Genomic DNA, 17,871 nt, shown 5'->3' on the forward strand with positions numbered 1-17,871 from the left:
GCATGACCACTCATAAGGGATGACAAATAAAAACAAAATAAAATGATGCAAAACAAATAGGCTCAGTTCACCAAATACTTCACCAATATAAATCATAAGCCCATCAACCTGTCTTCAGTTATAATACGTCCTCACAGGTTTTTTGTCTTTATTTACACAGTTCCTGTTTTATCTGTAACTCTAATTATCAAAGTGTCCATTCAATGTACTGGCTGGTCACAGCAGTATCACCAGCATAAACCAACACGAAATAAAATCACAGGAGGGGGGAAAAAAGGGGAAAAAATATCCACACACTCCAAAACAGTGCACGGACGTCTCTTTAACGAGTTTATAATCGGTCAGCACACCTCGCGCGCACTCGGGAGCAAGCGCAGTGTTCTGACACTGTGGAGCAGCAGCGATGAGTAGGGGGCAGAAGACAGGAGCCAGGTGTCCACAGCCGTACCCCGGGGACCAGACGGGCGCTGATCGGGGATGCAACGGGTCGTCACAGCACCAAGTGTAACCGGTTGTGTTAGTACTCTGCGTTGTTTGAGGAAGAGACTCAGGCGAGGATATCTTTGGAGGCAGTTTACATTTAATCTGATGAGAACAGCACAAACACAAAATCCTCTGGTCAGTTTCTTCCATAAACTGTGCCCCTCTCCCACGGAGATTAACAACAAATGCAGTAAAATAACACAAAAGTAAAACAGAACATAGTATACATGATGAGAACAGCACAAACACAAAATCCTCTGGTCAGTTTCTTCCATAAACTGTGCCCCTACACAAATCAAATGACACATAAACATGCTGTAGCACATTGCAAGCACCTCATAAGCCAGCAAACCTACAAATGCAATCAGCAGAGGCTAAAACACATAAATTTCCCCCAACTGCAAGGCCGCTTACCTCTCCCATGGAGACCAACAACAAAAGGGAAGGTAAAGGAATGAAAACACTAGCTATAGAGGCGGTGTCACACTATATAGGAACGTCGGGGTACAGACTCAAATTAAAGTTACACATGCTGACCCGGAGGCCCAACCTGTCAGGTATTAACTAAAATAAATAAAAATTAAATTAATTTAAAGTTACACAGATGTTGTGTAATTATAGCACAATAACTACTGTACATAATCTTTTACACATATACATATTGCTGCTGCACAACTGACCCTGTTACATACAGCCAAAGCAGAATAAGTACACCAAGTTTTTCAGATAACTGTGTTGTGATCTGCAGGAGGAAGGGTCAAGGTTCCTCTCATTCTCTTGTCCCATCTGAATATTTTCCAGACAGGCCAGAGATCCAAGCTTTTTTTTTTTTTAACTGAAGCATTATTGTCATTATCTGCTGTCATGATTGACTGTACTGTCATGTTTGTAGAACGATCTGTTGTTTTAAGTAAAAACAATTTTCTTTATAAATGTGTCTTAATAATCCAAAAGTAATTTAAATATTCCTAATTTTGTTACTGATTTTTTATATGTGCACTTGACTCCGTAACTCCCTGGCCTTGTTTTTGATTTATGATATAAATAATTAGTGATCCATTTCTTCCCAGTTCATACACAAAAGGACACTGACAGCGCCTCTTCAATTTGATTTCTGATTTTGTAATTAAACTCTGTCCCTCTGGTTTATTTTACAAAATCAGACATTCCCTTCCATTATCCGCCCTACTAACTATGTACAAAACCCTTTTCGAACCCCACCTGAATTACTGCAATGTCATATGGTGTAATACCTTCCCCAGTCACCTTCTAAAACTTGTGAGTCTTCAAAAGAAAGTCATACGTGCTTTGTCTTGGTCCACTGTCAATGCTCCCACTCGCTCATTATTCCACCAATATGGTCTTTTAAGACTCACTGAACTTAATGTTTTCCATAATGCTTGTCTAATGTTCGAAGTTGTAAATGGTCTGTGCCCCTGACTTGCTAGCCTGGTCCCCATCTGGCATCCACAGCACCAACACCAAACCAGGAACAAACACCTTGTAACAGGCAAACGGCGGCGCCTAAAATACTGGTATGAGTGTTGCCTGCAGGGGGCCACAGATCTGGAACAGGCTGGAGGATGGCCTAAAGATGCTGCGTTCTATCTCTGTCTTCAAACGGACTCTCAAAGCTAATCTACTGTCTACCTATATTTAACCTACTATTTATAACCTCAATTGTTAATCTAACCCTTGCTACATGACTGATGTACTGGGATGACTGTGTGATTGCTGTATGTGTGTATGTTCTTGTCCATATTGTTTACATCCCATGTTTACATAGTGATATATATGGTACCATACTGTACACCACCTTTTTATTTATTTATTTATTTTTCCTTTTCATGAACTGTGGGCCCCCACCCAAAAGCTTTAAATAGCTTATCTCGGGGGACCCATTCATACATGCCAGGGTCTCACCATTAACTGCTCGACTGTATGTAATATTTGTCAATGTGTGAATAAACTCAAACTCAAACTCAAATGTGAAGTTTTGGTTTCTTTTTCCTATTGATAATTTCCCTCATCTTCATTAGTTTTGAATGAAGATTCATTTTACAGCTACAAAGTGAACATCAAGTGACTTTATCAGTGAATTGAGAAAACTAAAAAACAAACTTTTAGTCTCATCAGTATTTCTTTCTTCCACCAGTATACGACTCACTGTGTGCACGGCAGTCCATTTAGGAACCAGGCTCGGGATTCAGTTTCTGAATTTCAGTTTCGGAGCTTTTCTGAGCTGCAAAGTCAGAAACACAGTTAGTTAGTTTAGTTCAACTACATCAGCCTGTCACCGATTTTTATAAACTACTAGTGGAGGAGGAAGTCCAGAAATAGTTTGACTGCACATCTATAAAGCTTTCTAAACATGTTAGTTTTGATAATGTTCAAGTTATTATCTATATGTATAGTAGTGTGCAAAGTCAAATCTGCTGAGTATCACGTAAAGTGAGTTCTACTTACATGGTGGAGGGGATTTGGCTGAAATAAAGAAGAAAGACAAATTATTCCACTTGTCACAGTAATAAATGCCAGAATATATTTTCTCCAACATTTTTTTTCTCTCCTCTCTGACTCACTCAGTTGCTCAGTTGCTAAACTTTCTGTTTGGCTCCTATTATTTTCCCTTGCACTTCTCTCTTACATGAACATGATAATGGTTGTCCTGCTGCTGCGGCTCTTGGCCTTATAGTCCTTAGTGCTGGTTGCTTATTTTTGTGAGCAAAGATTTTAGCTTTGTTCTCCTCTTGCTCCAATCCAGATAAGACCATGAATTCAGTTTAGAATGTAAATGCCAAAAAATGACATAGGGAAATACTTTTGAGTTCCTCTCCTTGTTTCTTCTTGTACACTGCGAATCCGATGCCAGCAATGAGGAGCACAGCAATAACAGCCACCGCAGCAACGATGGGGATGGTCATGTTACTGGGCTTCTCTGTTGAGCCTAAATAAACAAGTAAATCAATGAGTCAGTTCCAATAAAAGACTGATAAAAAATACATAAAATTTCCTTACAGACATTAAAAGAGTTTAGCTTCCTTAACAGCTGAAATCTCTGTTGGCTTCGTTTCACAATACTCTCTGTATTAATATCGAACCTCAATTTGGAGTCAAACACAGTTCCTAGCTACTTATATGTATCAACAATTTCAACATTGTCAGCATGGATAATAATACTTACTTCCGGTTTTCCACAGTTTTTCCTTAAGTCAATAACAATTTCTTTTGTTTTCGACACCATCGCACCACTTGACAAAGTCAGGGAGGGCGCTACCATGGTCAGACAGATAGGCAAACTGCAAGGGATCAAGTTTGTCAGACACCAAGGAGATAACCTCATCTTTGAAAATTCTCTCAAAGGTTTTCATTACCTGAGATGTTAAAGCAACAGGTCTGAATTCATTTTGCTCTCTGGGTTTTTTTGATTTTGGAATTGGAATTATCGTTGAGGTTTTCCAAATGGACAGGAGCTGACATTGATCAGCACATAGCAGAAAGAGACTCGAAAAGATTTCACTGAGCTGGTCAGCACAGTATTTTAAAGTGTGCCCGCAAATTGCATTGGGGCCGGCCGCCTTCCTTATATTTGTTTTCTTTAGTAAGGCAGTGATCCTGGCTTGTGGTATTACAAAATTTCTTTGAGGTACAAGAGAACCTCTCAACATATGAACTTCAGAACAAAATCAGACCTTTTAAAACAAGAGAAAAAACTGTTAAAAGTAGTAGGCAAATCTGCATTGTTTATTCTGTTAATACAGACCTGTTGTCTGGCCTCCTCTGCATACTGGTTAATGCAGGCCATTGATTTCAAACCTTGCCAGGCTGCTCTAATGTTTCCACCGCTGAATTGCATTTCTATCTTATTCTTATAACTTGCTTTAGCCTTGGCAATTTCACTTCTCACCTCTCTGGAGACAGACTTTTTCTCAAAAGAGTCTCCTATGTAGAAAGTCCTTTTCTTTTTGTTAATAACTAATTTAAGATCTCTAGTAACCCAAGGTTTGTTGTTTGAATAAATATCAACCTTTTTTGTTGGGATGACAGAGTTTGTACAAAAAGAAACATAAGAAGAAACAGTGTCACAGAGTTCATCAATGTCATCACCAGCACTGAGAAAACAGTTCCAGTCGGTGCATTCAAAACATGCTTGTAGTGATGAGATATTATCCTGTGACCAAATTTTAACTTCCCTCTCAGTACACTGCGGCCGTCTGAAGAGGGGCTTATACACAGGCATTAAGTTGACACAGTTGTGATAGGACGCTCTGAGGGAAGGTATGGGCAGGGATTTATAAGCTCCATTCACACACCCATAACACAGGTCTATTGTGGAGTTGTTCAAGGTCGTAGTGCAAGTTACATATTGTTCATAAGTCCTCAGAGTTTTATCTAAAGTGCAGTGGTTAACGTCTCTGAGAATAAACTTAGGAGCATTGGAGCAGATTGAATCAAGTGTGTGTGACATCCGCGATCAGCTGTGCAGCTGTGGATGCATTTGCTCATGGATGGTTTAACAGTGACCTCAGCTGACTTAGTGTTTTCTTATACTCACAATTCAGCACATAAACTATTATGTAAGTTGATCTCAGTTTTGAGACAACAAAGGCAATTTTATGTAATTTTTTCATGATCGAGGGCAGGCTAGCTTGTGGTTGGATTTTAGACTGATCTCAATGCATGAGAAAACAGAGACAGGGAGCTAGATAAATTCATGATTAAAACTTCCCATAAAATAAAATATCAAGATAAATAAAATAAAACCCCAATTGAACAGGACAAACAAAAATATTACAACAAAAACAGAAACAGACCAGCAGAGCAAAAACATTTTTCCTCCATTTTCCCTTTCTTCTTCTTTTATAAAATTAATACATTTTACAATTCTTCTTGTATTTTTTTTTCTCATGACTCTGCACTGTCCAACCAAAAGTTGATCTTGTAGACTGATGTATGTTTTTGAAAATAAATGAGAGGAATTTAATTCAGAGGGTTAAATAAAAGCCTGATAAAATACACGCCAGCCTCTGGTCTCCTTTAGGTTTCCACTAGTTTGCTCATAATTAGTATTTAGGGTGTCTGCCCTGAAAAGTCCACATGAGAGTTGGTGCCAAATGTTTTACAGTCTTTAAGTGGCAGTGAAATAATATTTTAACCAGCAGAATAAACTCAAGGCGTCAGATGTTTTATAAAATGAAATATCAAAATCAGTTGAATCAAAGTGACGATTCTGACGAAATTCAAACTGAGGGCAGACCTCCATCAAGGGTCGACCCTCACTGTGAGAGAGGGCCAGTTCCTCTGCAGGAGTGTATGGCTGAGTGGGAGACACATTAATTTACTGAACACACAAATGTTACTGTAGTCAGATCTACTCGTGCCATCATGGTGGGTAAGTAGTATTATAATCGCACTAATTTACGCACTGACACAGTCGGCGATTTTTTGCCAGCATTCCTTGCGGCCGTTGGCAGCTGCAACTGTTTTGGTTTTTGCCTGGATTATTGATTTATATTCCTTGTATTTATTAATGATTATCGTCTGCTCCATCGTTGTAAAGTATGTGGCTCGGGTAGAAGTTTCCATGTCTGCGATTGGTCGCATGCAGCAAACACCACCCTTTTTATGTGAGCGCGCACAGATCTAGATTGGAAAAGCCTGGGTTGAATTAGCGAGTTGATAGCCGGCTTTATGGTACCGAAAATCCGGAGTGCGGATGTCTGGTTAAGTGAAGCCAGATAACTAAGAGAAACTCCGGGTATGTTAATCCAGCTTTATGGTACAGGCCTCAGGTTGAACAAATAAACCAAACGTGTCTTTCCCACCTCCATCACGTTTGATCTCAGTCTTACCCCTGTTGGTCTTGATCGCTTTTGGGTCCAGTTTGGTGACGATGTCCTCCTTGACACCAGAGAGCTGAAACACACAGCTGTACCTCCCCCAGTCTTCAGCTTTGACTGATGAAAGGTGCAGGTCAACGCTCTTCTGGAAGGTTCCATCGTGATTGTGGAGGATCTCTCCGTGGTCCACGTCCTCATGAAGCACCTCTCCGTCTCTCGTCCAGAACAACATGATTTTGTTGGGGTAGAAACCTGAAGCGTGGCAGGTCACTGGAGAGGAGGGAGTCTTCTGGAGGAGAGACACTGAGGGAAGCTCTGAAGAGAGAGAGAGAGAGAGAGAGAGAGAGAGAGAGAGAGAGAGATTTGGATTTTCAAAGGTCCCTTTATTCAACCATGCACGAAACAAAAACAGATCACTTATAAATCTTCACATCACCATAAAAATAAAGCAAAAAAAAAAAAAAAATGCAATAAGACCATAAGCATGTTCCACCCTCAGTCTGGCCCTCAGCAGTCTCTTCAGAACAGGCACGAGCTCCACACTGCTGACACCCTGAGCGTGGTTCCTTCGGGTCAGCCATATGGCCAACTCAGGCCCAATGGTATTCCAAAATCTTTTACAAAAAGTCAGAGGAGAGACCATCAATGCCTGGTGCCCGTCCTGATGCCATCTGGCTGACAACCACAGTACTCCTCCAGAGTCAGCTAACAGTCTAAAGTCACTTTTTCCTCTGGGCTGAGCTGTGGAAGCCCCTTCAGGAGTTCCTCACGACACTCCATGCTACACAGCTCTGCACCAAAGAGATCAGCATAGAAGTCTAATGCATGGCTCCTCATTTCAACCGGGTTGGTGGTCACTCTGCCTCCTCGAAGCTTGAGGCAGATCATCTGCTTCCTCTGTGCAACAGATCTCTCCAGATTAAAAAAGAAAGAGGTTGGGGCATCCATGTCCTTTAATTGGAGAAAGCAAGCCCTGACAAGAGCACCCTTCACTCTCTCTTGCAGGGAAGAACTCAGCTCCAACCTTTTCTCCTGCAGTATATGACCTGTATTAGGATCTGAATCACTATGTAACTCCTGCTCAATTTTTCTAATGTCAGCTTCAAGTCCCTGAACTGCTGCCTTGATCTTAGCAGTGGAATGGGAGGTGTACTGCTGGCAAAAAACACAAATTTGTGCCTTACCAACCTCCCGCCACATCTTTAAAGAGCTAAAATCAGCTTTTTCGATTTTCCATTGCTGCCAAAAATTCTCAAAGTTCTGACAGAAAATACTGTCCTGCAGTAGTTTGTTGTTAAAACACCAGTAGGACTTGACCCTTTCACCTGGCAAAATGACCAAATCTATACTGACAATGTGATGGTCAGTAAAACCAACTGGACATATATTACTAGGAACTAATCTAGAGCTAAGATCTTTAGAGGTGTAGATTCTATCTAGCCTAGCTGCACTTACCCTGTTATCGCTAACCATCACCCATGTATATTGTTTGGACTGTGAATGTTTGACCCTCCATGTATCTACCAAATCCAGGTGTATGATCGCAGTGTTGAGATTCTGGGATGACTGCGGGTGGGGTTCCTCACCTGTTCTGTCTACAGTGAAATCTAAAGTGCAATTGAAATCCCCACCAATAATTCATCTGTGATCACAGTTTGATCTCTGCCTGCAGAACTTGTGGAAGCTGCTTCCTCAATATTTTCAGCTGACTGTTCTATTTCTGCAGACTGAGAGCTGCTCAGGTTCTCTGCTTCCACAAAAACTTGCTGCTTCTCAGACTGGCTCTGTCCCCCCCTGCACAAATCAGTGTTATTACAATGTAAAAAAGTGGCACCGACTGCCACATCTGCAGCATCTGCTGCCACACTCCCGACTGCACAGTCACTACACACCGCTGCATCGGCACCACCCGGCACCTCGGTGCGAGCGGGGCCACTGTCCGCCTGCTGTTTCTGCGGACATGCGAACCATTTGTGTCCCACATCTCCACACTCGAAGCATTTAAGCTGTCCTGAGCTGGCATACACCATATATGAACCCTCGCCATACTTCACTCTGAAAGACACCTCTAGAGTTTGTGTAGGCGAGTCCAGAAACATAAATGCCTGCCTCCTCAGAGACTGTACGTGCTTCAGTTTGACATCCTTACACCCCAAACTCACAGATTTAAATCCACTAGCAAATTTACCAAACCTCTGGAGCTCGTTTTGAACACCGGATACGGTGACCCGCGTGGAGGGCACTGTCAGCGGGGAGACCTGCACGAATGTGTCCCTGATGAAGGCACCGCTCTCTATCATATGATGAGCGTGCAGCTCCTCCTTCAAAAACCCAACCACTGCTTTATTCATCCTTGAAGCATAAGATATTTTATCATGTCCTACCTGCTCATCGACAGCCAACAGAACCTCTTCCATGGTAACGCTGCTGTCCGGCGGGACTATCCTAACCCCATGCTGGATAGACGGAGGTGGCGTCTCGGCGGACGCCATGCCTCCAAAAAAACTCCTGTCACAAACCACTGATCACTCAGCCTACACTCGGTAAAGATATTCAAAAGCAAACTTACCTGATCATGTACATAGGACAGATGAAGAAAACAGGAGAAAGGTCAAAATCAGGGACAGAAAATCGCATTCAAACTCTGCGCCATTCGCACTTCCACCAACCACCCTCACACTCACACACCCAACTCCCAGCATGCAGTGCAGAGAGAGAGAGAGAGAGAGAGAGAGAGAGAGAGAGAAGGAAAGGGTGACAAATAAAGGAAGAGAGAAAAATGACAGAAAGGAAGATAAAGAGTTAAATCAGGAGGAGAAAGGGGAAAAATTAAACAGAAGAGACAAAGAGAGAAGCAGGCAGGAGGAAGAGAGGTAAGAAAACAAAGAAAGAGAGAGAAATAGTTGAGAAACGTGTCTGTAACCTTTAAAAACAGCAACAACACTACAGTTTTATGCACAGTGTGTCTCTATATGTTGCTTCATATTCACTGTAATGATACTGCATATTAAAAACAGAAGAGGCATATGAACATAGTTGTGACCATCACATACATCAGGTCAGGTGAGTCTACCTGTTCTCTGCAGAGTGCTCCTCCCATAGCCCACATACTTCTTCAGCCAACCAATGCAGTCCTGGGTGTAAAAGTTGTACAAATACTCATTTCGACCTGTCTCTCTGTCCCACATGTGTTTGGTGAAGACAGCCTGTGGTGTTGGAGCGATCCATGTCTTTGTCTCCAGTTCAAAAACTACAAAGTCTTCTCCATCATAACCATGGTGATCAAATCCATAAGTGTCTCCAGTCTCATCGTCCCATTCACAGCCGTACATCCTCTGAGTGATGTGAACACCTGAGAGAGAGACAGAGTCTGCAGTAAACCAGAGTGAGAGCCACAAACATGTAAATAAATCTAGATTAAAAATAATAATTGTGAAATTTTTTTTTAAAAAAATAAGATTTTATTTTTTGGCCATGTTGTTAAACCGTAGGTGTGTGTGTGTGTGTGTGTGTGTGTGTGTGTGTGTGTAAAATTACGCATCACAGGAGAATTTCTATGTCTGTGTGTATGTTTGTGTGTGAGTGTATGTGAGAGAGAGAGTGTGAGATAGAAAGAAATTGTGATAACGGTGTGAGTGTGTGTGAGTGTGTGTGTGTGTTTGTGTGTGTGTGTGTGTGTGTGTGCGTGTGTGTGTGTGTGTGTGTGTGTGTCTGTAACTTTACAACAATTTGTGATGAAAAAACATTTTATCAGCAGAAAGAGAAACATAAACAAACCTCCAGTTTGGTTGAAGTGTTTCTTCAAGATGTCAATGTCGGCTTTGAAGATCTGCTGGGAGCCCTGAAGAATCTGAGTTTGTGAGTCCCAGTAGTTAGAAAGATCACCTGTGACCTTCTCCATCCAGTCCTGTTTGGGCACCACTCTCTGTGTGTTGCTGTCATAGTGAACAATCTGAGCTTCATCAACCAAACCAACAGCCACAAACTCTGGGAAGTTTGGGACCTGAGACGATCCAGTTAAGAAATACTTCAGGGAGTGAAGCACTGTGGGACAAACACAGAACAACTGTCACTCACATTTATCAATTTATCAACCATAAACATTTGTCATCATAAAACACAACCAACTGCCTGAACAACAGAAAATATCGTTTCTGTTCCACAACTACAGCCAAAAAACATCAAAACTGATATTGATATTTGTGTTAAAGAAAAACAACAACAACAATAATGGTATATTTGTGGGGGTTTTTTTTAATCATAGATCAACAGATTGTGGACAATTTTCAATAATTTTGTTAAAAGCACAATCATTTTTCACATACTCTCAGATTTAAATGTGAAATACACGAACGGTTATTTTATCCCAATGCAAAAAAGTGTATTACGTTTTCAGAATATTTTTCTCCCTGGAATTTATGACCAATATGACTTTAAAAAATAAAAATAAAAATAAATTAATTAATTAGTTAATAAAAACAATTAATTAATAAAAACAAAGATGAGGTTGGGGCATTTTAAAAACATTTTATTTTCTTGATGTCACAATTTTTTTCACTAAAATCACATAATTTTTAAACCAATCATCAGTTCACACTCTTTATATTAGCCTTTAGAGTATTGTTTACAATATATGAATTTATTGGCAATACATCTATCATTTTTTATATCTACTGTAATGCATGGACATTCATTTTTATTTGTTCACAATTATATCATAGAAATAATTATTTTAATTGGCGGCGTATGTTGCTATTATTTTCCTGCATTGTTATTTTAGAAGAAAAAACTGTTGAAAAATTCAGTGAAATGAAATGTAGCTCCTAAAAGTTAATGAATCACTTTTCAGAAAAAGAGAATTTAGTTTAAAGTGATCTTTTGTTAACTCCTTCTTTCTTATTAAAAAATAAACATCTTTGTTGCTCAGTGTAAATGTCAATTTACAGTTTGCCCAGTTTATGTTGCTTACAGACAAAATACTTTTTTTCCTCTGCAAAGGATGTGATTTAAAATGTAAAAAAGTGAATAAAAAGTGTAATATTTAAGTAAAAGTATTTATGTTGCATGAGTAAAAACTTAAATTAGTAAAAATACTAAAAGTAGCTACAACGAAAGATCAACTCGATTAAAATGAAAGGAGGTAATGTAATTCGTTAGCTCCACCTTTAATAATACTTTTTTGTCATACTGACCATTTCTGTATGTATATCAGCAGTGGTGTAGTCTAGTTTATTCTAGTGGGTACACGCGCGCGCACATGCACGTACACATGCGCGCGCGCGCGCGCGCGCGCACACACACACACACACACACACATACAGGCTCCCTTTCTGAAACGTTAACGTTAGCTCCAGCTGTAGTGTCCCTCGAAATATGGTCAAAAAGAACCCACTTCGTAACACAGAGAAGGCGACTTTATGAACGGGAAAGTGAACGTTATGTCAAAAAAAAACGATACCTGCGTATCACGTAGACTACACCACTGTATATCAGGTTTATTTGATATAATATGGGCGGATACAGTGTGAGAGCAGTTCATCAGTGTAAGTGTCGTGGTGTTTATAGCAGATGTTAATTTACAGCGCCCGTCCCCTGAAGCGCTTCTGGGAAAGTCAAACATTTACAGATTAAAACAGTGAGCTACTAAAAAAAGAAATCAGGAGGTGAACTGAGTACAAGATACAAAAAACACACATTTAGTGAAAACAGAAAACTGTAACAGGACACAGCTGAGCACAAAAAGAAAAGAAAGAAAAAGCTAAAGATGAGAACAAGTTTGAGCAGATCAGCGTCAGATCAGTCAGTGTGAGCGCAGAGGAGGCGTTTGGCTTCAGCTGCAACATGAACACAGCGCCCTCACATGGCGCTCACTGGTACTGTTAAAAACTCAGGCTCTGTGCTGGTAATATGTTCACACACACACACACACACACACACACACACACACACACGGAGTCTGGAAACGTAAAATATTACAATGAGCTCAGTCACATGAGTCGAAAGCATAACGATCTATTAATTCAAGAATATACAGGCTATAGCAAATGTTATTTATTTAGTAGCCTATTGCATTTCCTCTTAGTTTTCTTTAGCTGCTGCTTTTCTGTCGTGTATGTTTTGTCTTATTTTATATAGAGCCTAAACTTCACACCCATTCCCTCATGGATTCAACAACGATCTGGAATATTAAAATGTTAATCTACTTATTCGCGGTTTGTCCGACACAGGTCTTATAAAAGTCAACTTAGTGCGACATCCGGCTACGCAGAAACGAAAACAGCTTCATGATAAAAGGAGAGATTTAAAATATGATCTTACCTGAAGATGCAACATGACAGAAGAGCAGCAACAAAATAAACTCCTTCATCTTGATTTGATAAAGAAATAAAAACCCCGATGGCCGCAGGTGTCTCGACCAGAGGACTCAGTCTATCTAATGAGCCTCACGTCACAACTGGCCTGGAAAAAGCCCGACTCCAATAGAAAATCAGAAAAGGCTGCGACGTCATTGGTTACCAGGTTGATTTGAAGAATTCCGGTTAAGTGAAAGTAAAACTTAACTCTGGAAAGAGAGACCCGGAGACTTCAGATTCAGAACCGCAGTTCTAGACCCTTGTTTTTCGTGACAGCACCCTCTATTTCATCCTAACCCTCACCCTAATCCTAACCCTAACCACAACCACGATAGTCTGAAGACGATCGGAGTCGTGATAGTCGCGAAATTGTACAAACTATGGGTCTGAATCTGCAGTCTCCGGGTCTGCAGACACATACTATTGGACTGAAGCTCTAATATTTGAGTGACGCAGAGCCGCTTACAAAGAGAAAAACAGAGAGACAATCATTTATTTCTACATCAAAAACATTAACAGCAACAGAAAGAGGGAAAAGAAGAAAACCAGCGGGAAGACAGAAGAAGTGACTTATAATCCAAAGAATGACCTCACAGATTAAAAACTATATGTGCACCAGGGAGAAATGTGTGTGTTTTTTAAGAGCACATGTTTTAAATGTGTTATTGTGATTGTAATGACTGATTAGTTATTGGCTGTTCATTCCAGGTTTGATCCATTTCAAAGGTGAAATCTTTTGACTTCTTTGATTTAGTTGAAACGAAAGCATGTGAACCAGGAAACAAAAGTTTCCTGCTGTGAGAATAAATAAAAAGTAACAGTGGAGAATCAAATCTTCCATATTTCCAGTTAACCCATTTAGGCAAATGCTTGTTTGCATGAAAGTCTCTATTCTGTATGGCTTGAATTGTTAATCATTTTATTTGCATGTTTTCTATGATTTGGGGATTATTTGAGATGTTTATATCATGGAAAAAAGGTCTTTTCCCCCTAAAACAATAGGAATATGAATGATTGGAGAAAAATCAAGTCTTTTCAAACTTGATTTGTTTTGAACATTTGCAGGAGGCTGGAAGCTCATAAATAAGCACAAACAAACAGTACAGGAGTGTTAATCCCAGTTTAACGTATATTTGTCAGGACAGCACTATGGGCTCCACTGTTATTAAACTCTTTTCCTCTCTCTCTCTCTGAGTTAAACCACGTTGTGAAATATTCTCTCCCAGTAAAAAACTGACCAGCCTTGGCGATCAGAGGAACCATATTTATGAATGAGACCTCCTCATCATGAGCAGCGTTGTCTGGGGTCACTGTTGTTCTCAAACTGTAGCAGCTCCTGTCACAGGGAGGGAGGAGCACACAGTCTTAATCTGACAACAATCTGATAATAATCTGACTGATCTCTGCAGGGAAATTCACTCTTTACTTTCCGCCTCCACAGCAAGGTCAGAGGTCAGGCTCAGCTACACAACCATGAATGTGACAACACAGAGGAAGCAGCAGTGTCACATCGCCACCTCTGACAGATGATGTATTGGTCCATCACTAACAGTCTTCAGTGTGTGACTGATGGCTCAGGGTGTGATGTGATGCAGAGCGGTGGTTCTTAACCTTTTTGGGGTCAAGGATCCCCAAACTGATACACAGCGTGAGCAGCATGGGTGGCTAAGAAGGAAAACCAAAGAAGAGTGAAAAACCAAGGAGATTATCAAGTGAAAGCTCTCTGCAGCTCAGTGATAATAAACTAGAAATAATCTTATTCAGCTCATCTGTTTCTACAGATTCCCATTACACTGATCTGTGTTGTACGTCACCAGTGTTATGCCAAACCTAATATCTGATACAAATGTACACTTTGATTTGTAAGTAAAGCATGTATATCAATCTTTTGTTCACCTTAGAAACATCCTCTACCTCAGTCAAGTTACTGTCAGAAAATGAAAAGGTAACCAGATACATTTTATATTAATGCATCTACTCTTAACTACTATACTATACTATACTATACAGTATATGTATTTTATATATGTATTTTACTATAAACTTACAATACACATTTTTATTCCACAAACCTCTCTACACCTACACCAAGAAAAAGGCGCCATTTCTGATAGATTCTACATTTCACACACACACACACACACACACACACACACACGCGCACACACACACACTTTCACTCCCTCCGGGACATAGACTGCACCACTGTTCTTCATACAGATGACTTTTATTTAAACCACTTGTCACCACGTCACCGTCGAACTATAAGTACATACACAAACATAAATACATGATTACTGGATAATTATATACAAAAAGATATCAAATAAAAGTACAATAAACATAACTAACAGTGTTGCTGGCTAGCAATGTTACCTCAATGGCTGCACATGACCGTGAGGGAAATGAGTCCAGAGGAAATCTTCAGAACTTTCTTCTTCCAAGTCCAGAGATAAACATAAAACTTAGTCTCTAAATGAGCAAATGTCCTCCGAAATGTAGACTAGGAGACAAATAGGCTGCCACCACAACTTATTGGCAGCTAAGACATGTTTGAACAACGCCAGCTTAGCAGTTGTCCATCTTCACCGTATCCAACACCAGCGCATAGTGAACACATGTGAATGACAGGAGGGTCCCTCATAAAATCAAAAATGCAATTCGGTAATAAACTCTACATGTAAATTATCAATTTAAATCAGTTTGACTAATTGGGCTTGACAAAATAATAAAATTATCACAAAATAATTACAAGTTACAATTTGGCAGTTACACACACACACACACACACACACACACACACACACACACACACACACACACACACACACACAAAGGTAATTACAATCAAAAACAACCAATGAAAAATAAGAAATACTTTGAAGCACAGCATATGTTATATCTTCTCTGCCTTGCAATGATTGAAAACCTTTGCAAAATGTTTGTTTTTGCTACTTGCACTCTCTCTTCATTCACTGTTTACCTTGCTCAACCAAAATTGCTCTCTTCCTCTTTCTCTTCTCATACTTCTGTCTCTGAGCTGCTCCCTAGCTTCGTTCAGAGTCTAGCTCGGTCATTCCTATGGCTCCACACCGGCAATACCTGTGGCTGGAGTCATTAAGTTTTCAGGTTGTTGGTTCATCTGTCTGCCCTCCCAATCTTGAGAATGTGATATCTTACGAATGATTTGAGAGAATTTCTTCAAATTTGGCACCACATCTACTTACACTCAAGGATGAACTGATTAGATTTTGGAGGTCAGAGATCATGGGTCAAAGTCATTGTGACCTCGCAAAACGTCTCTGGCCATAATGTAACAAATCATACACTAACTATGACAAAGTTTCACACAAATGTCAAATAGAATAAAATGAAATCATGACATTGTGTATCCAAAATGTCCAAGGTCAACTTCTCTGACATAATAATGTTCTGCAAAACCACTTTTCAGTTTATTATTCAACACCATACCTCTGCATTTTCACCTCACTTCCTCTCCCTGGATGACAACCAGGACAGGGGGGCTGGAGCATGTTTCTCACTGGGACTTATTCACTAGAATTATACATGTCAATATAGTGATGACTTCCTAACATCCAATTAAATACACTTGATCCCTTTTATGACAGTTTCTTTTTCTGACTGCTTAAACACTTGCAGTGACTCTTGAAGCACGATCTCTGAAACCATCAGCACTTGTAGCCGATGCATTTACCAAGTGTGTCAAAGTGAATACACACTCTCTGCTTTACACTAATTTTGTAATTTTATAACATACTTTTAGCAAAACTGTAAACATTGGTTTCTATATTGCCATACTATTTTGCCAATTGCCTCTCCACATTTGGACATGTGAGAACACTTTTACATAAATAATGAGTTCACTTACAGATCAGAGCTCAAGCTCTATAAATAGAGATGTAAATAGGGCATAGGTAAACATTTGGTTTGGACAAAAATGAAGGCCAATGTTGGGGTGGAAACTAGAGGAGGACAAGGAGGAAGGAGAGGACAAATGTTTTTTTTTCTTTTCTTCAACTGTGATTTGAAGGAGGAGGATGAGGAGGTGAAGAATACAACGAAGTCCTCTGGCAAAACCAACACAGAGGGTGAGATTTTGGATATGTGTGTGTGTGTGTGTGTGTGTGTGTGTGTGTGTGTGTGTGTGTGTGTGTGTGTGTGTGTGTGTGTGTGTGTGTGTGTGTGTGTGTGTGAGAGTGAGTGTATATGTGTTTGCTACATATATGACAAAACTTTCCTGCAAACTGCTGCCCTGTGAAGTGAAAAATGAAAAGCCATAAGTGTTTTTCATTTTTGGGACATTTACTCAGTCAGGTTCGTTGTTGTTTGGCTCATGTTCCCTAATAAGTTCTTTAGTTTGTATGTGTGTTCTTTATCATGTGGTCTTTGTGTTGAGTTATTACATCTAAGGATGGTTTCACATTATTTGTGCACTGTGACTCATATTGTCTTTTGTTTTGGTGTACCTCTATGCCCTGTGCACGTAGATATGTGATATCTGAGTTAATGCTGCTTCAAAGTAAAAGACTGAATATTATAGACAGCTAAGGCAGTGTTGATCTTCACAATCAAACCCAGATTGTGAAAATATGATCTGAACTATTAAAAGTTGAACTATTGTAGAAACAGTAAGAGGATGACTTCTGAATTAGAAAAACTCAGATTTGGATTAGGGTTCATTCCTACCGTACGTAGAAATAATCATTAGGTACTTTACTTTTACAACTTCATATAATATATAGCCTGTAATATAATATTCAGCCTGTAAGTTGAAACTAGTTCTACTCTTAAGTGGGTTTTACTCATGAACTTAAGGCAGTAGGGAAACTGAAGTGTTCAAGTTGAACCACCTTGATATTTTTTGCAATGTGGGATAAGTAGAAATGCAGTCTGTTTTTATCTTTATTTTCATCCTCATGTTTAGAGATGAGGCCACGAGAGTGCAAGGATGTGATGGGTGTAAAAAATAAGTATCACAGTTGTTTTGTCATTGTCTTTATAACTGTGTAATCCTTACAAGGTGATGAACCAGATTAAGTCATCCTCAGGCCATATCTTAACTGTAATTGCAGATTAATAAATAATAGAGTACTAGTTTAAAAAAACAACAACAGACTTTTGGTTTATCAGAAACTTTATTGAAAAGCAAAACAGTGATATAAAAAGGAATGCAA

At 39.7% G+C, this 17,871-nt stretch overlaps 3 protein-coding genes across 3 annotated transcripts in view; all 3 read right to left on the reverse strand.

The window, feature by feature from the left end:
• Positions 1-12,720, reverse strand: part of LOC115368084 (uncharacterized) — a 447,723-nt gene extending 435,003 nt beyond the window's left edge. The window contains exons 1-2 of the mRNA XM_030064065.1: positions 12,642-12,720; positions 10,101-10,367 (exon numbers count right to left, since the gene is read on the reverse strand). Of these exons, the coding sequence (XP_029919925.1) occupies positions 10,101-10,367; positions 12,642-12,690 (316 nt within the window). The 5' untranslated portion in view covers positions 12,691-12,720. The remainder of the gene's footprint in view (positions 1-10,100; positions 10,368-12,641) is intronic.
• The window catches only part of LOC115368090 (class I histocompatibility antigen, F10 alpha chain-like), a 410,352-nt gene that overhangs the window by 340,586 nt on the left and 51,895 nt on the right, over positions 1-17,871 (reverse strand). Inside the window, exons 7-9 of the mRNA XM_030064077.1 lie at positions 6,336-6,638; positions 3,305-3,421; positions 2,950-2,967 (exon numbers count right to left, since the gene is read on the reverse strand). Coding sequence (XP_029919937.1) covers positions 2,950-2,967; positions 3,305-3,421; positions 6,336-6,638 — 438 coding nt within the window. The remainder of the gene's footprint in view (positions 1-2,949; positions 2,968-3,304; positions 3,422-6,335; positions 6,639-17,871) is intronic.
• Positions 1-17,871, reverse strand: part of LOC115368109 (class I histocompatibility antigen, F10 alpha chain-like) — an 80,448-nt gene that overhangs the window by 10,194 nt on the left and 52,383 nt on the right. The gene's annotated exons all lie outside the window — the stretch shown is intronic.

Source organism: Myripristis murdjan, chromosome 11, assembly GCF_902150065.1.
Source record: "Myripristis murdjan chromosome 11, fMyrMur1.1, whole genome shotgun sequence".
Classification (NCBI taxonomy): Eukaryota; Metazoa; Chordata; class Actinopteri; order Holocentriformes; family Holocentridae; genus Myripristis; species Myripristis murdjan.